Below are 23,886 nucleotides of genomic sequence, written 5' to 3'. Positions count from 1 at the left end.
GCTGGAGCAGCCTAAGCTGGATGAGCCGCCACCGTTTGTACGACGTCGCTTGGGTGATCCTCACATCGGCCAAGTAATGCCTTGCCGAGAACCTTCTCGTACGACATTTTGCAACTGAGTTTGAAAGCACGCAGTCAGGTTCACAGGAGACCCGCCACACGCCCACCCTGAACCGTGTTCTACAGCAACAGCAACCGCGGCTGCAGTCCTCCTGTCTTGGTCATTGTTTGGTCAACAACTCCCCGGGAACCCCACCATGTTTGGGTCAAGTCGACTTCTCGTTCCCCAGATCGGAAATGGGTGATGTCTTCAATTATGGGCTCTCAGTACGATAGTGCTGCTGTTGCCCGCAGCCTGCTTTCCATTGGATCGATCACCTACAATAGCTGCATAGCATTATGTACGGTACTTAGGTACGGCCTCTGTCCCTCCTACTCTTCCCTTCCCATGCTGGGGAGAGATTCATGGCTCGCTGGGGCCAGCCACAAGCAAACTGGTCGGTATGTGGGAAGGCACGCAGACTAGATAGAGAAGGAGGCAGGCAGGCGGGGAGGGGAGGGGAGGTAGGTAGCCGACTGGTGTACCCGGGGGGGGATGGCCGTGTCATCAGTACCCGGCGGTCTTATTTGCCACGTTGATCAAAGGCAGCCCCGAAACCAGCCGACGATAGTTGTCCGCAATTTGGGCCACCGCGTTCTACAGAAAGCGGGCAGCAGCAGTAGCAGCAGCAGCAGCAGCAGCAGCAGCGAAGGCATTGGTGGCAGGGCCACACGAAACGTTTGCACCTGGGCACTCGCAGGTGGGGTCCTCATACCGGCATATACCGGGTGCACACACGCAGCCAGGCAGGCAGGCAGGTCCCTACCGCTACCACAACCACCCGGTGAGACCCCCGGTGAGCGGTGCAAGGCAGGAGGGCAGGAGGCATCCACCAACTCAACTTTGTACCACCTCCTTACCTGCCCCCTCACCTTCCTCCCGGGTGCTGTCCCCTTACCCTCCCTCCCTCCCAACCCACCGGTACATCCGTTATGGAGGACACGTGCGGTGTGATGCGCACTCGCGGGTGGCACCACAGGGGCGAGTCGGGGGGCAGCGGCTCCGTGGCAAACACGTCCAGGACAGCTCCACCCAGTCGACCTGGGGGACGGGGAGGGGGGAGGCGAACCACAGACGAGTGAAGCTGATACTGGAGATAGACGGAATAGATGGATACTGCATCAGGAAGTCGTAAGAAGTTGCCAGCCAGCAGCGACTTGAGAAGTAGTTATTTAATCGCGGCGACGTGAGCAGCTAGATTGCGAACGAGTATCTCGCGGCCGAGTCCATGACTGGAGGAAAGGCGTAATGACGACCTCTCGCCGCCGGAGCTCCTTGTGAAGGTCAGGTCGGGGAGGGTGAAGAACCTGACGAGATGAAGAAGGAGAAGACGACGACGACGAATAATAATAAGAAGAAGATCATATCTGCGCCACGGGGACCGCAAATCATTACGGCCTAACTCGCAATATCCCGCGAAGGCCAGCACTACACGTCGCGGGCGAGTGCACCTCCTCACACACACACACACACACACACACACACACAACCCCCCTGGGACCACTCTTTGGCTCTTCCCGGGAGAGAGGCCTCCCGCTCTCAATGGCACCAGATGCGCACTGCTGCCATGTATACACCGCCCCTGACGCAGGCCCTCAACGCCGGAGCCCACCACCAGCGTCCGCACAGTCCCACAGCAGCGTTATCCGTGCAAGCGGCCACCCCTCCCCTCCCCCCTTCCTCTCCTTTCCCCGGACCCACACTCCGGTGTACTTGCCCTCGTCCAGTGCCCTGATGAGCGCCTCCTCATCCAGGTGCCGGCCCCGGGCCGCATTGATGACTGTGGCCCCCGGGGGTAACCAACTGAGAAGCTCGGAGCTGAGGATGCCTGTGTGCCCGGTGGCGGGGCGGGGTCGGGGTGTGTGATGATGTGCGCGGGGGTGCGAAGGGAGAAGGGCCAGGAGGTGGCCTTGGAGGAGTTGAAGAGGGGGGGAGGGGAGGGGGGGAGGTTGGAATAAAAAAGACATGAATTACGCCAATCCCGCGGACCCGGACAACGACACGGAGCATGAAGTCAACGTGGACGTGGGCCCCCTAGGGAAGGAAGCAGAGGCTTGGTTGGTACGCGAGTACCGTGAGTACGGCATACACACGTCACGGCAGGCCCACCGCGCTGGGGAGTCAGTGTGGGATGAAAAAGAGGAGAAGAATTTGTCCCAAGACGGGGCCTTAGGCGGCCCCCGGGGTGTTGTGCGGTGAGGTGTGGTGTTGTGCGGTGAGGTGAGGTGAGACGCACCTAGGGTTTCCGGCGTAAGCGGCAGCAGGCACACCAACACATCACTGCGCTCTACAAACCGCCGCAGCTCCCCACGATCCCCCGCGTACACCGCCACGTCGGGAACACCGCTCCCGCTGCCAATGTCGCTGCAGCTGCCACTGCTGCTGCCTCGGCTTCCAGCATTAGCGGTCGAGGCAGCTGCGCCCGTTCCCGCTTCCGCTTCCGCCTGCTGCTGCTGCTGCTGCAGCTTTGTCCTGGGTTTCCTGGCCCACGCAGCCACGTCATATCCAGCCGCTGCCAGCAGCCGTGCGGTGGCCTGGCCCATGACTCCATATCCCAGGATGCCCACCCGCACCTCGCCGTTGTCCCAGGGCTTCAGGTTCTCAATCTTTTTGTCCCACCTGGGGCGGCCCCACCCCGGGGAGGGAGCGTGTGGAGGAGGGGCATGATGCGGGGTAAAGGGCTGAGAGGGGGAGCGAGAGCGGGGAGGAGAGAGAGAGAAGAGGAAAAGGAAGAGAGGAAAAGAAAAGAGAGACACCCAGACAAGGAGGTCAAGGGCAGGCAGGCGCCGGGAAAGACATGGTGTGGGTTGGGTTGGGCCCCCATGTCGCGTAGCAGCTTGCATTATTATATGTCATGGGCTGGTACATACACCGCTCCCAACCCCCGACCTGCAAGGACCCAAACGCCTGCGCTGCTTGGCCATGGCTGTAATCCGCCCGGTGGTACAAAACACACATCGCCGCGCCAGCCCTCAATTAGGACACAATACCTGCGCTCTGCCTGGGCCTTGCCGTACAGATCCATTTTGCGCTGGAAATTGATGACAGCCCACATGACCCAGGTGGCCATCCTCTGAGCCATGAGAGGGTCCACCTATCCGAAGGTTGGATTGGGGACGAGGGGGGTAGGGGAAAGACGAACCACAAATTGGATTGGGGAAGGAGGGTAGGGGAAAGACGAACCACAAATTGGATTGGGGAAGGGGGGTAAAGGAAAGACGAACCACAAATTGGATTGGGGAAGGAGGGTAGGGGAAAAGACGAACCACAAATTGGATTGGGGAAGGGGGGTTGGGGAAAAGACGAACCACAAATTGGATTGGGGAAGGAGGGTAGGGGAAAGACGAACCACAAATTGGATTGGGGAAGGGGGGTAAAGGAAAGACGAACCACAAATTGGATTGGGGAAGGAGGGTAGGGGAAAAGACGAACCACAAATTGGATTGGGGAAGGGGGGTTGGGGAAAAGACGAACCACAAATTGGATTGGGGAAGGGGGGTTGGGGAAAAGACGAACCACAAATTGGATTGGGGAAGGAGGGTAGGGGAAAGACGAACCACAAATTGGATTGGGGAAGGGGGGTAGGGGAAAGACGAACCACAAATTGGATTGGGGACGAGGGGGGTAGGGGAAAAGAGCAAACATACACGGTAAGTTAAATGCCACAACAGTGGTTGCGGGTTGCGACTAAAAGACAGGGGGAAAGGAAAAGGGGATGATGTGGATGATCGTAACGTAGCACGGGGCAGTTGGTTCGTGTGGCACATGGCACATGGCAGTGCACGTACGAACCACCTTACCACACGCACAACGTCCACCCCTGGAGGTATGAGCCCGGGGCGCATCGCGTGGTCCACCCCGGCACCCTGTGACGCGATGGCGCGCAGGGAGGGCATCTACCCGTTGTGCGGGTTGGGGGAGGGAGGGGGAGCAGGGGGGGAAGGGAGGAGGGAGGGAGGAGGGGGAGGAGTGGCTAAGGAAAAGGAGGAAGGTACCGGTGGAGGAGTTCCTGCTCTGTTAGCAGTTACAGATGAGAGGGAAAAGGATAGGTGCACACTCACGCGCGTATAAATAGTGTTGTCGAACATGTACGTGTGAGGACAGCACCGTCCTCACGGGCACAGCACCGTCTGGCAGATGGGGCACATGTGTCTTACTTTAGATAGCAGCGCCGGCGTGAAGTTCCAGCCAACGGCGTATCGTACGGCATTCCAATCACGTATATCGTCGGCCCATGCCACCGGCACACCAGCGGCATAGAGCTGGTCGTACCACAGCTGCCGATTCATCCAATCTGTGCTCGGTGTTCGACCTCTTAGGTTAAAGGGCTTTTGTCCGTGATAAAGTAGATTTTCATACAGTAGACGTGGCTGCAATAGTAGAACGATAAAAGCTCACCGCAGTGGAGTAAGACTTGTTCAGACTGCAAAGCTATGTCGTTTGATGCGTTCGTTTTTGCCGCTGCGCTGGCTTGAAGTGGCCGAGTTCCAAGCGGCATGCATGCGGAAACATGACCCACGGTCCCGGCCAGACATCTGCGGGAAAAATAGTTTAGGTAACTTTCTAGATGCCCGGTATTATGTCTATCCTTTAGTGGCGATGTTTGTGTAGTTTATGTATGGTAGGTGGGGCAGCTTAACGCAAGCGTCCTCATGGAAACGAAAGCACAATGTAAGAGTCCCCGCGCACCGTGTTGGCCCGGTAAGAACCTTATTTACTCTCTGGCGCGTGCACGCCAGGCCCTGGCCTAAAAGGCACCTTATGAAGGTTTGCATTGCGACCTGGGCCGGCTATCACCTTGTGTAAGCTAAGATCCAGGCATAACGAAACATGTGGCCTATCCTTACAACGATAGGCTTTTTAATCCTATAAGATGAAGGTAGAAGGATTGTACAGCGAAGTTCCATGCATACGGCGGCACGTGCACCACCGCACGGCATGGAACAAATGGATTGCGAGCCCGTCACAAGAAAGGTGCAGTCTTTCAATACGGGTTGCAACACTTGATGTTGCACTAAACTTTCTCGGAAGAGATTCGGACATCGTTAGACGATGATGCGTTCACACGCCCTCGTGTCACCTATAATTGTAGCATGCTGCCTACTGGCATGTACTGTGGGCTTTGCTGAAGCTGCGGAGCTCCGCGTTAACAGCTTGGGATTGGCGAAACCGGAAAATTGGTGCATCGCGCAGAAGACACCACTCGACTGCGACCTCCGCGATGATTGTGAGCGTGTCGATCCCCGCATGCCTCATTATGTTAAACATATATATGCCCTTTTCACTGATGGAGCTAACTGGACAAATTCGTTACCGTGCGGCTGCGCCTACCTGCTCCGGAAGTTAGTGGAAACCAACGAAGGGCTCGCACCTTTTACCGACATGCCTCCTTCCTTAACGAGGGTCGAGATCCTTTTCACTTTCACGACTTGGTTCCTGGTTCGTTGCTGGGCTATGTGACTCCATGATGCCTTGCTTTACACTTTGACATCCCGCACGGTCCCCCACTTCCGCGCCGGCACCAGGCGTATGGTGCGAGAAGCCGGGCAACAAGTTTGGAACGGGGTGCTACCCAGTCTCCGCAGCGAAGCTGGTCCCTAAGGGTAAGCGCCGGTACTCACCAACCAGACGGCCGTCGTGCCGTGATAGAACGCTTCCTTCCACTGGCCCGCAATCGCTGCACACCCTGTCCTCTTGGGCCCGCTTGGGCTGCGTTTGCGGAACCGGCTGGGCAGCTCAGGACGCTGTCGCGGCAAATTTACCTTTCCCTCTAAATCCAGCAGCGGGCCGCTGCAGCCAGCCCTGCTGATCGCTGTTGAGGAGGGCTGCCCTGCTCTTTTACTTTCTGTGCCATTACTGTCTAGCCCACAACATGACGCACCAGCCCCCTACGAGGCTAGAAGGCGTTCCGAGGTACTCAGCACCGAGGTACTCATCTGAAGAAGTCGTTATGCATGGACGCACCCAGCGGGAGATAAATGAAGAGATGTAGATTTAACCACCCAAACCGGCCTTTGTACTCGACTCCCCGTGAACCCCGTTTGGAGCCGGAAAGCAACATCGATGACGTTCCCGTTGCCTCTGTGTCCCCGCTGTGTCCATCCCTGCTGCTTCGCATGTCGCTGACTACGGGTAAACCCATGCTATGGGACCCATGCTATGCTTACTTAGCGTGGGGCCTGGTTTGTGACAAGGACCTAGATCCGTCAGCCGCCACCCCTGCACCGAGCCAGGCGGGGTCCTGCGATGGCCGGCCGGAGGCTTCCTGCGTGGGCCCTGCGTGCGTTTGGTGCACCAGCGCCGCCGTCGGAGGAGGGTGTTACACGCCGGTGGGTTCAGGGGCCGGATGGCGAGAGTGGTGTGTGTATGTGTCCGCGTGTCCTAAGAGGGAATATTTTGTTAAGAGGGATCATTACATATGTTCTCATCCCATACTGTGCGCTAGAGATGCTTTTCCTGGAGACACATAGCATGGGAGTCGTATGGCTAAGGGGGAAAGGAACGGGCAATGGAGGTGTACGGAGGTGGCAGGGGTTAGTTCCAGCTCAATTGGGTGAAGGGTGGGGGTAAGCGGCGAAGGACTTGGGTAAGCGCAGTGATGTGGCGCACAAAAAACGTGGTAAGGTTTTCCTTCTCCACGCGGCAGTGATGTGGCGCACAAAAAACGCGGTAAGGTTTTCCTTCTCCACGTTTTCCTTCTCCAGTCGGCGTCATCAGGTCCTGCATGGAGCTGTGCTTGAGCCGGCAACTGTGTTGCAAAGCCTGCGCGGTCCGCGCATGCCGCATGTGTGCTGCCTGTTTTGTGCAGTCGCAGCTGTGCGGAATGAGCCTTGGATTTCGGGTTTTGAAATTTCGGCGCTGAGCTGACAGATCAGTGACCCCTGGGTTGGTTTCTCGGGACCCACGCAGGATGAGGCTAAGCTGCTTCCCAAGGCCATTTTCAAGTGCAAGACACCAACGACAGTTGCCACCGCATGACGGACACGGAGTTTTTGGGGTCCTTACGTTTCAGATACCAATGAGGATGATAGTCGCGGACGAATTGTAGGAGCCAGGCAATGCTCCAAAATGCCGAAGCCAACTGCATCGCTAGGAGGGATGTCGTTTTGGGCATGATTGTCCTAATATGTCATCTCAGGTGCAGCACTTCATTAAGTTATGACTATGAAGTACTTGCAACCTGCAGGATGAATATGCGGGATGTGGAAGAAGTGCTGTATAACAACCGAAGGCCCCTTCGTGGTTCGGGAATTATGATTGGTGATCATGTGCACTTGTAGTCAGTTGGTTTGCCGGTTGTAATCTTCAGCGGCAGCTTATTGATGTGATGTGTTGATATTACGACGGGGCAGATGGTTCCGACGGGGGTTGGGCGCAAATTGTGCGCGTGTTGTCTGCAGGGTGCTTCGTGGGATATCGCCATACTTGCCTCCCTGTCATGGGACACGATATTCGCGGCTGTTGCACGACGACAACAGTGATACGTGCCACAGGCATATGCATCGCGTCTGGTAAGCTGTTTGCCTGGCAACATGTGGACATGTGCAAGGCGGCTCTGGTCATGTGAAACGCTCGAAAGGACATTGCCTCGCCTCAGTCGGTTTTACCTGGCGTCGGAGGACTATGAGGCCTCGGCGGCGGTTTATTACATAATAAAACGGCGCCGCTGCCATGCTAGAATTCACCACTGCTACTGCAAAATGGAAAGGTCCGCTCGCTCTCACACCTTTCCGTCTGCCTTTTCCGTCCGCCCTGGACAGGTTTGGACCGCCAGCCTCGCCACGCTTTAAAAATGAGACAAATGTTCAAAGATTTTGCAACATGCCAAGTTACTGAAGCACAGTGTTGCTCCCCAACATGAGCCGTGCATGTAGGATGTGCGGCCACAGCACAGCATTGCACACAGCACGAGGCCGTGGAACCGCGCGCGTCTTGATGCCCCTGCTTGCGGGCTCGCCTGCTCCCCCCTAGGGAGAGCGCATACGCACTGCCGCACACTCGCCTGCACCTCGCCCTGCTCTGCCCACGCGTGTAACAAAGTGCGGCAGGCCTAACATAGTTCCTCTGCTATGGCAATACGTTTTAGCGCAGGCTATAGCCATTGCTCTTAAATGAACAGAACTTCCCAAGTATCTGGCATGTGGAAGCCAGCGCTCCTTCCACTCCATCAACCCATCGCTTCGCTGTTTTGTCTTTATGCACCTCAAAAACATAGTCGCAACCCTTGGTGCGAGGCGCTGATGGCAGCATGCACCGCCACGCAAAAGATTTCGGGACTATTCTTATGGTACAATCTCAAGCAAGTTAAGCATGCCGCACGAAAGGGAAACAGCCCCAAAAGGGCAACGGAAGGAAAACTTCGCCCCGTTGCCAAGGACATGCAGGTTGCGAACGAAACGAGCAAAGTTCGACACACAGCGTCCGGACGCTCCCCGCCGTGCCGAGCTTGTCGCAGCCCTCCTGCTACGCATATGAACGTCACAACGGCAGGAGTGTGGTGGCACTGTTGCTTTTTGTCGCTGCCGTTTGGTTGACATTGCAGCTCATGGCACACCTCACACGCCGCACCGCCCCCAGTGGCAATCGCGTTCACATTTGCCGCACGGCACTACACAGCGCCCCCACACTGAGCCGATGCCACGTTGCACCATACCCCTCACACCAAATGACGACACAACACGCCGATACTAGAAAGGAATCCCGACGACTCCAGAACAACAATGCTGCCGCGGTGCTTTCCCCCTTCCTGCCGCCCAGGCTACAGCTAACGGCCCAGGCGGGCAGGTGAACTCATTTAGAAGCAAGAGCGAAAGCATGTAGCTTGAATGGTCAATTGACCGGCTCGTTAAGAAAGGGAAGCCCAGCCATGCCTCAGCAGCATGCGTTTCTCCTCCTAAGTCTATCTAGGGCCTTCCCCTGACCGGAGCCTCAAGAAATTTCAACACGGCTCCTTCGCAAACCCAGAAAGAAATTCACCTATTACCCATAAAAACCATTGATATGCGCAAAATCACGACACAACAGCACCCCATTTTACCCGTGTGCAGCATCAAACACTTCCCTGTCGCACAAAATCCAATTTTTGCGTGTGTGGGTTCTGGCCGGCTTTTATCCTGCCGCCGCCAAAGATTGATGGGCTGGCTTCAGCACTGCACTGTCCCACATTCTCATTTCCAAGCGGGCCGCCGAGATACGGTACCCGTGGGCTCCCGCCACTCAGCCCAGCAACGACGTCATACCCACCAAAGACTGCGCAATTGAAGGTGAGGGCGACGCACCAAAGAGGCTATACGTACCGGCCCCAGCCGCGTTGCTGGCCAAGCCACCCGAAGCGGCCACATTGCCGGCGCCGGCAGCATCCCGCAGCCCAGCCCCTGCAGTGCTGCTACTGAGCATGCCGAGGCCCCCCCCCAGCCCACCCAGCCCCAGCCCACCCAGCCCTGCGCTTCCCAGACCCTGCCCGCCCGCGCCGAGACCGGCGCCACCAATACCCGAAAGGGCATTTTGACCCGTGCCGGAACCCGGTCTACCGGCTGCGGCCCCAGTACCGGCCGCCGCTGACGTTGCAGTGGCCGCACCGGCACCGCCAAGCGCCGAAGCAGCCAACAAGCTACCCTGGCTGCCGAACATCCCGTGCCCAGCACCGGCACCAAGCATCCCTCCTCCGCCCTTCAGACCCAGCTGGTGGTGCTGTCCCTGGCCAAAGAATCCTCCCTCAAGGGCAGCTGCCGCTGCTGCCAAGCTGCTGCCGCCACCGCTGCCGGCACCTGCTGCACCAGCGCCACCAAGCATTAAGTTGCTCAGGCTGATGCTCTGCCTTAGGTGCTGGTTATTGTGGCTGTGGTACTGCGCTGCCGCCCCTGCGGTAGAGGCCCCGCTGGCGGTGGTGCTGCCAAGAACGCCGTCCGCCTGTGCACCGCGCATCCACGATGCCATGCTGGTTGCTGCATGTCCCAGACCAGACACGCCGTGGTGATCGGCGCCCACGCCAAGGCCCGCCGACGTCCCTGCACCAGGCCCATTCGCAAGGCCCTGCGCAGCGTTGAGCCCTGCCGCCATACCCCCCAGGCCACCGGAAGCAGACACAGTACCATTTAGGAAGCTACCCGCTCCAGCGAGCCCAGGGAACAGCAGCTGTGAGGCAGACCCTGCACCACCCATGCCAGTGGCCGTGGCGTTGCCATTCGCAGAGGCAGCGTTCGCGGCCGCTACGGAGAGTTGCTGCGCCTGCGCCTGTTGCTGCTGTAGCGAGCGTCCAAGGACTGACCAGGGCGCACTGAGGGCGTCATGCTGCTGTGCCTGTTGCTGCTTACCTGCCTGCGCTTGCACGGCCTGGGCTGCCTGCACTGCCGCCTGAGCCTGCGCCACGACCTGGGCTGCCTGCGCCTGCGCTTGCTGCTGCGCGGCAAGGGCATGCTGCTGCTGCTGCGCTTGCTGCTGGTGCTGTTGCCGGGCCAGGAGCTGCTGTGCGTGCTGGGCCGCCTGCGCCACCTGACGCTGTTGCACCGCCTGCTGCTGCTGCTGCTGCGCTTGCTGCTGCAGCAAATAGGTGGTGAGCTGCTGCGCTTGATGGGCCGTGAGGCCGGAGGCCGTGGACTGCAATGCCGCCGCCGCCTGCTGTTGCTGCAACTGTGCCTGAAGGACCTGCTGCTGCATCTGTTGTTGCAGCGTGGCCTGTAAGACCTGCTGCTGCTGCTGCTGGCGTTCCTCAGCGGCATGCTGCTGCGCCTTTAACTGGTGCTGCTGCGTGCGCTGTTGCTGCAGCTCCAGCTGCTGCCGCAGCTCCGCTTCTCTGGCAGCAAGGGTGGACGGGAAGTGGCTGAACAGCGAGAAACTACCGGCAGCACCATTGCGCACTGCTTGAGCATTGACAGCATCCTCTGCTGCAGCGGCAGCTGCGGCAGCCAGCACAGCCAAGGTCTGTTGCTGTTGTTGCTGCTGGAACTGCTGATGAGAGGCGCTTTGAGCTTGCGCCTGCATCTGTGCGTGGGCCTGGAGCTGAGCTTGCGCGTGAGCATGCGCATGGGCGGCAAGCAGCTGTGCAGCATTCTGGGGGGATAAATTGACGCTCTGCCCTGCCGAAGACCCTCCAAGCGACAGCTGCTGTGACTGCTGCTGCTGCGGGCGTGGCTGCGCTTGCAGGTGGGGAGCAGAGGGGAACAGGGGCCTGGCACCCAGCGCAGCGGCGGCTTGAGCATGCGCCGCCTGCTGGCCCATGGCGGCAGCGGCCGCCACAGCTGCCGCTGCTGCCGCAGCTTGATGTTGCTGTTGTTGCATCGCCAAGGCTGCCAGCTGCTGCTGGGGGGGCTGCGGCTGATGTTGTGGAGCTTGCGGGGAAGGACTGGGCGCAGACGAATGCAGTTGCTGCTGCTCTCGGTCCCGCTGCTGCGAAGCCGATAACGATTGCTGCAAAGGCTGTTGCGGCGAGAGGGGCAACTGCCACCCGAATCCAGCCGTCGCCTGTGAGCCCGTCAGCCCGCCTGCTGCGGCCGATGGCCCATGCGCCAGTAGCCCAGAGCCCTGCGATTGCAAGCTGCCTGTGCTACTAAGGTGCCCCGGTCCGTTGGGCGAAGTGCTATCTAGGAAAGGACCAAGTCCAAGGAGCCCGTTGGACGTTGAGCCTGGAGCCTGTCCCAAACCCTGGCTTAGCACAGCTTGTGGATGTTGTGACGACTTCTGTTGCACCTGCAAGCGCGTAAGGTGGTCCGGCGAAGGCCGACGTAGCTGCGCCATGCCAGCAACATCAAACGGCTGCTGCAATGGCGGCTGCTGCTGCTGTTGCTGAGCAATGGCTGCTTTAGCTGCGCCGCCCCCCGCGGCCGGAGGTGCCGGCCCCGGGGCAAGCGACTGCACCCCCACCATGGGCGGGGCGGTCATAGGCGAAGTACCCACATGCCCAAGGTTCAAGATGCCCTGCTGCTGCGGCTGGTGCTGGTGAGACTGCTGTGGCTGGTGTTGGAAGCCCGATGAAGCGGCGCCGCCCTGCGCTGGGCCATTCGCGGCCAGGTGAATGGCTTGCTGTACGGGCTGCTGTTCTTGCTGCTGCGGAGCCCGTGGGGGAGCCGATTGCAACACAAGCTGGGCCAGACCCTGCTCCGCAGGTGAGATCTGCGCATCCGCCGTAATACCCACGGCTGCGCCATGTGCCTGTAACGTTTGAGGCGGCTGGACCGTGGTGGGTGCGAGAGTTGCCGCAGCAGCCGTTACCGGCGCCACAGGTGGCGCCGCCGTAGGCTGCGCGCCGGGCGCCATAGGCGCCTGAGGTGCTGCCGGAGCCGTGGACGCCGTCTGGAGCTGGGCGGTGCTACCAAATGCTTGTGATGAGGATTGAGGCGCTGCAGGCTGCGCGGACTGCTGCTGCGGGAGCGGCGGTGAGGCTGCTCGCTGAGGCGTTGGCGCGTTTGAGGTCGCACCGCTCGATGCGGGGCGCAGCGGCGGAAAATTGCTATTGTTCAGTTGCGGTGCAGGGGGCTGTGATGACAAGGCCGAGCCCCCCAGAGCACCGGCCGATACACCGGACGCGTTTGCGCCAGAAGACGACTGCTGCTGCTGCCGCGGCGGCGGCGGTGGGGGCGGCGGCGGCGGCCCCACGTGCTGAACCTGGCGCAAGCCAGGAACGGGAGGCTGACGCACTGCTACGGCTGGGGCTGGCCGTACAGCAGGTTGGGCGGCAACGTTGAGCCCCGCTTTCGGCCCCGCTGGCGGTGCCGCGTCTGCAGCTGCCTTGTTCCCTTTAGATTGTTGCCCCGATGCAGGGACCGCACTCTTCCCGGCCTTCCCGACGGTGGTTGCTACAGCAGCTGCTGCGGGCGCAGCCGATACTTCCTTGCTCTTGTGGCCCTTCTCCTTCCCGCCCGCAGCCGTCTCATGCTCCTTGCCCCTCAGGTTCGATGCCGCCGGCGTCGCTGCAACCGTCCGGCCGGCAGCCTTCCCAGGAGCCGTCAGCGGGTTGCCATTCTGTTGCGCGTGTGCAGACGTCTGCTGGTGCTGTTTGACGGTTCTGCTCGAGGCTGCGGCACTTGCATTTAACGCCACGGTCTCTGGCAGGCTATCCTCCAGACTAGAGGCCCTTGACTGCTTCCCTAACGCTGTCGGCTGGCACTGCTGCTGGTGCTGCTTTAAGGCTGTAGCCTGCTTGTTGCCACCCGCGCTGGAACCCGAGGAGGATGCGCTGTCCCGACCCTTCTCCTGAGCCGCTGCCTTAGAACTAGCCGAGCCGCTTGCCGAAACCGGCTGCGTCGCTGTTGCTGCGTGCGGCGAGTCCTTGGCCACGGACGTGGCCGCGGGTGGAGGTGGCTTTGTTGCTTGCTCCGGTTCCATATCCTCCGAGTCGGACGTGGGCTGCTGGTCGGGAGCCCCGCTCAAGGAAGCCACCATGGCGGAAGACGTTTGAAGCTTCTTCGCCCTCGCTTTGCTAGCTTTCTTCTCGCGCCTAGCCGCCTCCTTTGCTTCGTCCTCTTCTAAAAGGCGCAGCAGCTCAGCCTGAAGCGGCAGCGAGCGTTGCAAGTGGCAAAAGCTATGAACTAACTTCCCGCTGTACAAGTTCGAGGCCACCACGATTAAAAGAAGTACATGGACGAAAGCCATTTCATTCTGCAAACCTCTGGCTTAAACACATGTGCCGACGCCATGGTCCTCCGCACGCTATGGATATCCACTTCGTGCTTACTAATACGCCCAGGGTGACTCAGCGCAATCCACACGAGCACTTAGCGATCTGCGCTTGAACCACTACGTACCTCTGCCTGCTTCGCCCCAAGCTCCTTGTAGGCGTTTTCGAGCCGCTGTTCCAATAAGCCGTGACAAAGCACCGCGAAGAGCAGCAACGCATTACGACACGCCGTTTGGTCACGGAAAGCCACCTCCACCTGAGCAACCAATACGGAACAATCTGTAAATCTCAGCGGCCCCGGTGATTCATCAGCAGCGCATAAATTGGGGGATGTGTGCTTGTGTATGCCCTTGCACCAAAAAGATGAGGTGTGGATCCACCGTACTACAAAAGTGCATTTCACATTTCCTTAGGGTTGCAAAGCTTTAGAGCATGCACCACGTGCGGCGAATAGGTATGCAGCTGTACTTAATGACCGCATCGGACTATCGGTGATATGTTACCTGCGCCTTGAAGATCAAAAGGGCCGAATCCTGCAAAGCCTCCCGCGCAAGCTCCGGGGTCTCGGCGTGGCGAATGGTTTCTGGGCTGTCCTGGTCGCCAGCCGCAGCGTCGAAGGCCTACACGCGGCAACAAGTCAAATGCTTGTTAGGCGATGCTAAGCTGGCGTACGAAAAACGTTTTGTGCGATAGCGGACAGGCAACCCCTCTCATGCCTCTTAAGCCCCTTCACCTAAACCCAATCGTTACCTTCTGCTCCTGCACCTCTTCTGCCTTCTCGAAGAGGCAAGCCTCACCAGGCCCCTCTACGCGTACCCGCCCTTCGCCCGCGCGCAGCTCGTGGCCTTCGCAAAGCAGCAGACCCGTGGCCGCGTTGGCCTGCCCTGTCGCGTCCCGCCCAGGCTTAAGCTCCTTGAAGGCCCGGGTGACGTTGCTACGACACTCCTTGCAAATGCGCAGCTGCAGCTTCATACTGACATCCAGCTCCCCAAGGAAAGTCTCTTCATCCAACGTCATTAGTGCCTCGCGTCTGGGCCCGGGCAACGTGCTCCAGTACGCCAACAGCTCGTCTGGGGATACGGGCCCTGTGTGTAATTTGCATTTGTTCACGCCGGGGCGCTTGCACCAGCCGCTACCGCAGACCTCGCTGCAGGAGAAATGCTGTTCGCGGGTCTGGTCCCACATCCGCGCCTGCTCGAAGCGGCCGAAAGGGTGCGCCACCAGCAGGTCATCCGTCAGCGTGACCGCTCCGTCTTCCGAGACGGACAGCCCCGCGAAACACGCGTGGCCGGCAGCACAGATTGCACACTGTGGTGTTCCGCTTCCATTGTTCCGCCCATGGTTCGCTACGTATGCACAAAGCTCGTCGTACTGCAGCTGTATGAGTGCAAAACAACCAGAACAGTATAGCGAACGGACCCGCGCAAAGAGGTCTTTTTTCGGCAATCGTAGAAGCTGTCGCCGCTGTTGCAAGCTAAGGCTACACCAAAAGCTGTGCAGCCCGGGGTCCAGACACGCTGGCGCGTGAGGATCTATGGACACCAAGTCCAAGTGCTGCGGACAGACCATGGGCTTGATTCCAGGAGGTGATGAATGCATGTGCTGAGGTACCTGCTGTTGATGGCTCATTGACTGCAAGGATCCGCCCGTGGCATGATGCCCTTGTCTTCCGCCGCGAGGGGTCAGACTGCTATTGGTTCCACCCTGATGTACGTCTGCCGGCGCTGGCTCAGGCGCCGCAGTTTGCCTGTGTGGATTGACACCTAAGTTCGGGCCATGTGGCCCACCCACATTTCCTTGCGAGTGCACCACGGGTGTTGCTGGTGCGGCTGTTGGGTTGGGCGACCCTTGCTGATCGCTCGGACTTGAGTTAGCTTGCTGCAAGCTACACTGCCCAGGAAAAGGCGGTGGGGGTGGAACAGTGAAGACTGCCCTGCCCCCGCCAGCTTTCCGGTTAACGCAAGGGCTCATTGGAGCCCTGTCCTCCTTGCACCTTGATCAGGTAGCCCAGCTGATATGCATGAAAACTATACAATGGTATGGAGTTCCTGCACACCGGTGCCCTGCAGCTTTACGCCTGCACTGCAGCGAAACAGCGGCCAGAGCAGCATCAGCCAAGCACACGTCAGAAGTTGTCGGGCCAACATGTAGAGCAGTCCAACACACCATCGTAAAACAATATCAGATACCAGGGAAGTAAAACAGGTTCTGCGCAGCGCCGTAAAGGGCACGAGCTCAAATAGCGCCGTTGCCGGCGACAGCAACAGAACGTCTGAGTTCAGCCCTGGACGCTCCTTTCAAACCAAACTCTGCTGCTACACCAAAGCACTGGAGTGGTCGGATCTTTGCCCACAGATAAAAGCCGGTCCTCCTTGTAACCCCAAGATCGCTGGAAGACCTCAGCGCCAAGCGCACTTCCATAGCTTAAACTCCTCTACCATTTCGGTCTAAGCTTTCCCATGCTTACCGAGCGGGATCGTATCCCACCTGACGCCGGCTTGCCCCCGCAAATGTTGACGCGAACAAGGTCAGGTAAAGCAAGGTTGTAAGTATATCTAACTTTCGTCTGATGTATGATATGGCAAGTTGTATAGCTGCAACTTGTTTGCCGTGAAGGAGCGGGAGCCAAAAGGCATAATTACCGTATTGCGCACCCAGGACCCAGCACCCCTGCGGAACGTAGAATTTGCATTTCAATGCCATGACCCCATGTGCATATAGGTCTCACATCTGGGCCGCCGCCTTTCGACCTACGAAGTCTTGCCCATATCCCATTCAAAACCCGCTTACGAAATTTTTACAAGGGTACACAAGGATAGAGTTAATTTCTTTCACTTTGCTCTTGGTGCAAACATTCGACCTGCACAGGTCGCCCGGCAATCCTTTGGCGAAGTGGGGTAACCGAGGTTTTTGGTGGCTTTCCCTTGATTGTGGCATGGTTTAATTCGCCTCATAATTCTTGAACTATGTCGGAAGGCTGTTCAGAGTTTGACGGGGAACGAACTTCGGAACGACGCGTTTTCCGTTTGTTCCGCAAACACAATTACAGTTATGTTCCTCTGTTCACAGTGCGCATGCATAGGTTATTTTCGTGTTACGTCCTCGCTTAGTGAATGCGGCCTTGGCAACGTTATCATCCATGTTTCTACGTCAGCGCAATGAAGTCGTAACCAACGAACTCCGGAACACTTTGAGTTCCCTTGGATACAACCGATTCGCGCTATTTCAACCTCACAAGCTTTTGGGAGACAATCATCAGGAGTCAGTCGTCATCCACAGGACAAAATTAAGAGTTCTCATTTGTCAGAACAATCTTCACAACGATTGCCGCGTTCGTTACGAATTTAACCCCCATACGGCATCTGAGTGTTGCAGCACACTTCTTCCACTGCGCCCGCTCACAATCACCACCTTAAGCCACGATGCTGATCATCACCATGCGCACGACCAACAGCAAGCCGGCGCAGCAAGTCGCCCGGTCAGCGCCAAGGTGCGTGCGTCACTTTGACGCTCCTAACCTTCCGCCCCGACCCAACAGAGCTAAATTGCTGAATCGCTTAAAGATAAAATCATTTCCCGCTATTTAACTCTCACGCTTCTGCTGAACTTCTACTGCTGGCCTTTGGAACGGCTCCTGTCGCCACAAACGCTGTTTCCTGCCATCCTCCCACATCCCCTAAGCACGCGTCCCTTTATTCAACTGCATGCACAAGCACATGCATGCAAGCGTGCATGTGCGGCGGATAACCCTCTCCATCCGAATGCGATACATGCACGGCGGCAGGTGGACATCCGGCGCCATACGAATCCCCGGGCCGCTCGGAGCCGCGGGCCATGCGCGGTTCACAAACACCCGAGTGACGGCCTCTGCAGGAGGCAGAGTTGGAAGGTCTGTTGCTACCGCCGCATCGGCCGCTGCCGACGATGAATACATTTCCAAGCGCTACAAGGCCGGTAAGCTCCCCCGGGCCCGGGTCCACACATACGCAATCTTGGATGGACCAGCCTTATTCGGGCCGCCGCCTTGCTCACTTATGCGTCGATATCCATGCCGTAGTCCTGGAATCCTGAGGGCAGCGTGATGGCCCCAGGAAAAATCCACTGAAACCGCCTGTACTGCACAAGCCTGCGTAACCCGTGCCGCCCTGCCTCCCTGGTACACAATATCTCCAGGCCGATGTCTTCACGGCATCGGCCTTAGTAATTGCATACAATACATACATACATGTGCGCACATACAGGGTGCCACGATTCCCGCTCAGCGATGCGCCGCCGCGTCAGCCAGAGCCGCCGCCATGTCGGCACAAAGCATTCAGGGGGTCCGCTGTTGCCGAACCACTTTGCCACTCCCTCCAAACGCCCTATCCGTCCGCCACATGCACTTCCTCGCAACATTCACGCCCAGAGCTCCACATGATGTCGAGCCGCCTGGGAGGTGTCGTACAGCAGGCCGTGGCGGCAGCGGTGCTTGGCACGGCTGGCGGCCGGCCATCGTCGGCGGCGGCGGCGCCGCCGCCGCGGCCGCCGTCGACTCCGGCCGCCATGGCGTCGGCATATCTGCGCTGCCTCGAGGCGCAGCTGCAGGCGAAGAAGTATATGAGCCGCGGTGGGTGTGGGTGTTGGCGTACATGTATGACAATGGGTGAAGCGCAGCTAGTGGTGTTGTGGCGACAAAGTTGGTGTGTCAGCCGCATTGTTGGCGGTGGTTCTGGCTTGGTGTCTCCAAAGTTATTAACCACTGCGTGCACAGGCAGGCGGGGCCCGAGTGCAGGTAATGAGTTGAAGGCATTAAATTGATTTCCGTAACCGCGCTGGCGCCAGTTGCCCTCTGTTGCCCTCTGTTATGGCTCTCTCCTGGCTGTGCACGTTGTGAAGTTCGTTGTGCGGCCTTGCCTTACAGCATCAACGTCCAACAGGGATCAAAGCCACAGTAACAACCACAACCACGAACACCATCGCCGCCGGCCTCCAAAACCGTCACACATACGTACATACATACTTACTTACTTACTTACTTACTTACTTACTTACTTACTTTTCTCCAGTAACCCAATAGCAACACGCCCTGTGAGTTACCCCCGGCATGTCCGACGTAGCCTCTACGTGCCTTAACACTTACCGTACAGCATACGTATCCTTTACGTACCGTATAACAGATGACGAGGCGGGAGATGTGTTGGGCAGTTTTCCGAGCTCCTCGCTTTTTTACTACCCCGGCGGAGGGCTCCAGGTGGGGTCGGGCACAGTTGTACGGGCATGTACGGACGTGTACAGCATACTGCCGTCTGTATGTCGGCCATCGCTGGCCGCCGCAGAGTTATCTGCTCTTTTTTCCATCTTTCCCCCTCTCTGGTACGGCGGCGGTAGGGAGCACGGAACGGCACGAAACACACACGCCCGACCTGCCAAAGAACCTGACGACCGGGAGGGGGGAGGAGGAAGAGAGAAACGGCGTGCTGCCACGCCATTTGCATTCACCAGGCCAGCGACCGTGGGTGTGGTTGCCAGCGAACATGTGTGTGATTGTCGCCACCCACCGCCACCGCAGGGTGTGGTTGAGCACTTGGCGGCTGCGGTGGCGGAGGCACGGGGCGCGGCCGCTCCAGCGGTGGCCTCCGTCATTCGCTCCTTAGCAGGTGCTGTAGCACGACTGGCGGTACAGCCTAACGCCGAGGCAGCTCGCGGCAAGGCGGCAGCGGTGATAACGTGCCTGGTGAGTACGAGAAGTACGACAACGGGGTTAGGAAAAGTCGAATAAAGGACCTGTACCGGCACTCCAATTTGGAGGTGTCGTGGGGGGGGGTCCGAAACAGTCAGAAACGCGGCTCAGTAATGGGCAGGCGTGCAGGACGAGACATCTTGCCGCGATTATTGGAATGTTGATTGATTTAAATGTGTGGAGTACCGAGCTATGTAGCGGTAAAGAGGGGTAAGGAGCTGCAGGGGGCCCTTTCCAGCAGTCCATTTGTCCCCTTCTCTTCCCGACAGAAGATCGCCGTTAGGAATCCTTTATACACACTGCAGCCATCAGCGGTGCGTTCCGGCTTATTCAATCCCGGCATAGGATTTTCCGCTCTTCTGCGATCCGTTACTTCTTCGGCCCACCGCCAGTAGAACTCCTCCGAGCCACATGAAACTTCTGCTATACATGCTGCATGCATAGGTAACCCCGCGCATGCCGGGCGAGCCGCATGCAGCCGTCCCCGCATCCCCTTTTCTAAACCTTCCCACCCCTAAGCTAAGGAAGAAGCTGCATAAGACCCGTAGCAGGAGTCAGAATGAGATACATAAATAAAAAAACTTCATAACAACTCGAGAAGCAACGTGCTGCCCTCTTGAGGAGCAGGGTGATACTTTTCCCATCGTGACCTGCGCCTCCTTCATCTCCCTACATGGCCGCCTCCACCTCAATCTCTGCCGCAGGACGGTATGGCCGAGGCGCTGCAGGGCGCCACCAAGGGCACCTCAGCGGCGGCAGCGGTGGGCGCACAAACGGCGTCCGCTGCCGTGAGTCTGTCCCCGTCTGATGTGGAGGAGGCTGCTGTGATGGTGGGACTGGAGGCTGGTCAGGTTCTGCGGGAGGTGGCGACGGTGATGGATTGTATCGCAGGTGCCAGCCTATATATATAGTGGAGCGGTGGTGATGAGGGGGGTAGGAATGGGCGGCATGGAGATTGGAGGTGGAGGTAGGGATTGAACAGGTGTGGGGGTCTCGTCAGTGCGGTGTAGTGTGTTGCTTGGCTGGTTTCAGCTGGTGTGTGCTTCCAACAACATGCGGTACTCCTCCCCCGTAATCTCCCCTTTGTAGTGGTTTCTATGCTCTTTGCACATAATCCCCCCCTGGAGCCCCTTCACTTCCCCGCTAGCTCCCCTGGAGTCACGGGGGCTTTACCGCCTCGCGACTTGCCGCCCTAACTCTCCGCCACACACATCTCCGCCACACACACACACACACACACACACACACGAATGACCCCGGACGTCCAGCACCACCCATCGGTGCTTGTATCTGTAGTTGGATATCGCATCTAGTCACGCGACCACAGTACCAACACCCACTCCCACGCCACCCCACTCTCTCCACCCCACCACTCCCTACCATTGCAGGGGGTTCTCCCGACCTTCCCACATCGCACACCGAGGGCGGTCGGGCTGTGTCCCCCAGCACCCCCGTACATCCGCTGCTGTCAGCGCTGGAGGTCCGCCTGTACGCGGAGTCCACCTGGCGACCCGACTCGGCGGCCGAGGTGAGCTGGCGGGTGGCGTGAGAGTGAGGGTGAGGGTGAGAATGGGGATGAGGGTGGCGGTGAGGCGTGAGGGTGTGGGGTGAGGGTGAGGGTGGCGGTGAGGGTGAGGGTGAGTAGGGGGTTGGGTTGAGTTCCACGACACGCATCCACTACACCTCCACCTTGGTTGCTTCAGCTGATGAGAAGAAGGGTCGTTTTCTGCATGCATGCATGCATGCATGCATACATGCATACATGTTCTCTCTGGAAGGAGAACAACAATTCCGCCGGCGCGTCCTTGCGGCCGCGCCTTTTAGTGAATCCCCGCTCAACGGGCGCATCATTCCGAACACGTCGTACATGCCGTGCATCCGCACGGCGGCACCCCCAAACACACAGATCGCCGCCGGCCTGATAGACTTCGTGGCTGCGCTGCTGGCCCCCTCCCGTGCCGGCAACACCGGTGCCGTGGCCAGCACGGTGGCCCGGGGGTCAGCTTGTGCGGCACTGCACAACCTGGCTCGGGCTCTCAGCAGTCTGGCGGTCACCCTGCGGGGCCATCGAGTGGATCCGACGGTCGCGAGCAGGTCGGTGAAGCAAGCAAAGAGGGAGGGGGGAGGGGGTGAAGGAATCAAGGGCGAAGAGGAGGGGAAAAAGGTGGTTGGGGGTGGGAATTTTCGTTTGTTATGCCAGTAGGGCAGCTTCCCGCTGTTGCCAAGGGCACCACAGCGCATCTCTTCCTCCCCTCAGCTCTTCCGCCCCTTCCCCTCTGCCTGGCCTCCTGCCTCCCTCTTGCTGCCCACTGCCCACTGAAAGCACCGCTTCGTACGCCCTTCTGCTACCCGCTTTTCCTTGTCAAGTTTCCTCGCCCGGCATCTTCCCTATCCCAGGCGGTTCTTGACCCTTTGCTTCTTCCTGAATCATATGATTTCCCCGGCCCCTTCTTTCTCAGGCTACTTGACAGCCTGGGTGAGGCCCTAGCAGCCGCATGCATCACCCGCGACGCGACTGACCCCACCAAGGGGCCCCCGGCCCTGTCCACGTTCGGTGGGGCTCAGCTGCTGGTGGGACTGGCACGCATGGCTGCTGGTGAGGCGCTGGCGGAGGCTGTGGTGAGTGAGCTTGTTTTCTGGGGAGTGAGGAGGGTAAAATAGGTTGTGAGGTGGGACGTGGTGGTCGAGTGGGACAGTCGCGGCTACTGGGGAGAAAGGAATGGTGGTGGTGGTGGTGGTGGTTTTGTCACCCCAGCTTTCTACCCGGTTTTGCTTGCTTCTCTGACGGTCCCCGACTCCACCGGTTTCCTATCCCCAATGTACTCGCGTTCTTCGGCCCATATCCACTGGACTCCGACCCGACCCGGCACGCGGGTGCTACCACCTGCCGGGCGCAGGCCCCCGGAGGTGCAGCCGCTGCCGCCAGCGCCGGCGCCGCTGCCGTGGCGGCGGATGCCGCCGCCGGTGACGCCTCCATTGACCGATGGATGGCAGTGAGTGACAGCAGTCTGGTCCTGGACGCGCTGGCGGCTCAGGCTCAAGAGGTTGCTGCTACTCATCGCGAACACATCGCGCAGGTGCTGCAGGTAAAGGCATGGCTAAGGACTGGGGACCTGGCAATCCGAGCTGCGCCGGTTCGGCTTGTGGGGGGAGGGGAGGTTCCGGGTGTAGAGTTGGGGGCTCCACACCTACACCTACCCACACCCACACCCACACCTACACCCACACCCACACCCACACCCAGGACCTGAGGGACGTACCCAGCAGTCTGGGGAACCTGTCGGAGCTGCCGCCACTGGCCGCCGCAGCATCGGCCGCGGAGGACCTGATGCGCCGGGCGACCTGATGCGCCAGGCGACGGTCGTCGGCGGCGCCGCCGCTGTGGACGCCGCCGCTGCCGCAGTAGCGGCGGCAAACCAGGCGGCCGTGGCGGACCTTGGGGCCCAACGGGGATCAACGCAGTGCGAGCCAGAACATGTACACCAAGTACAAAAGCTATGAAACGAAGCGCTTGCGTCTTTGGAAAAATCCAACCTACGTCTTTGGAAAAATCCAACCTACGAACATATTACGCACACACATGAGCAAACAGACAGGCTACATCGCCTGCAGGTCATAATCAAGTGACGTATCTCCTCCGCTCCGCCACCAGCAGTGATTTGGTAGTGCAGGTTGGCAGGCTCCGGAGCGGACTCCATGCGTCCTGAGCACCTTAAGAGCTGTTGCTACTGCCAACGCCTTCCCGTGGCGGACCTTGGCGGCAGCAAGGGCGCCCGGGAAGGCGTTGGCAGTAGCAACAGCCCTTAAGGTGCTCAGGACGCATGGAGTCCGCTCCCGAGCCTGCCAACCTGCACTACCAAATCGCTGCTGGTGGCGGAGCGGAGGAGATACGTCACTTGATTATGACCTGCAGGCGATGTAGCCTGTCTGTTTGCTCATGTGTGTGCGTAATATGTTCGTAGGTTGGATTTTTCCAAAGACCCAAGCGCTTCGTTTCATAGCTTTTGTACTTGGTGTACATGTTCTGGCTCGCACTGCATTGATCCCTGAGGCCTCGTCACGTGCGCTTCCGAACGGTCTTAGGGCTCCGTTGCGTGCAGGAGGAAGAAGGCCTCTTCATTCATAGTAGTACATACGGTACATACAAGAGCATACTAGGAGAGAAAGCCGGGTACGGCAAAACGCATAGCAGGCAGTCATCTGAGGGCGTGTCGCGACTGAGGAGTGTGTGTATGTGTGTATGTATGTGTGTGTAAACGTATGTATGTATGTATGTATGTATGTATGTATGTATGTATGTATGTATGTATGTATGTATGTATGTATGTATGTATGTATGTATGTATGTATGTATGTATGTATGTGTGTATGTATGTATGTATGTATGTATGTATGTATGTATGTATGTATGTATGTATGTATGTATGTATGTATGTATGTATGTATGTATGTATGT

General features: G+C 58.6%; 2 protein-coding genes across 2 annotated transcripts; one reads left to right on the top strand and one right to left on the bottom strand.

Annotated features, from left to right (window-relative positions):
• Window positions 1–606: 606 nt before the first annotated feature.
• VOLCADRAFT_119666 (uncharacterized protein) lies at window positions 607–3,995 on the bottom strand (the record flags this gene model as incomplete). Its single annotated transcript, XM_002957287.1, has 6 exons — window positions 607–696; window positions 1,019–1,140; window positions 1,712–1,927; window positions 2,336–2,718; window positions 3,090–3,193; window positions 3,900–3,995. 6 exons carry the CDS (start codon window positions 3,993–3,995, stop codon window positions 607–609), a joined length of 1,011 nt encoding a protein of 336 aa, XP_002957333.1.
• A 13,153-nt stretch (window positions 3,996–17,148) lies between these two features.
• VOLCADRAFT_119665 (uncharacterized protein) lies at window positions 17,149–22,776 on the top strand (the record flags this gene model as incomplete). The annotated part of the gene is made up of 11 exons (XM_002957315.1): window positions 17,149–17,201; window positions 17,496–17,665; window positions 18,117–18,317; window positions 18,868–18,941; window positions 19,260–19,424; window positions 20,135–20,321; window positions 20,819–20,958; window positions 21,337–21,524; window positions 21,890–22,049; window positions 22,328–22,516; window positions 22,675–22,776. The coding sequence occupies 11 exons, from the start codon at window positions 17,149–17,151 to the stop codon at window positions 22,774–22,776; spliced, it is 1,629 nt and encodes a 542-aa protein (XP_002957361.1).
• Window positions 22,777–23,886: the final 1,110 nt, after the last annotated feature.

This window comes from Volvox carteri (assembly GCF_000143455.1).
Source record: "Volvox carteri f. nagariensis unplaced genomic scaffold VOLCAscaffold_72, whole genome shotgun sequence".
Classification (NCBI taxonomy): Eukaryota; Viridiplantae; Chlorophyta; class Chlorophyceae; order Chlamydomonadales; family Volvocaceae; genus Volvox; species Volvox carteri.
The sequence above is the reverse complement of the archived record's forward strand: the minus strand, read 5'-3'. Positions and strand labels throughout refer to the sequence as shown.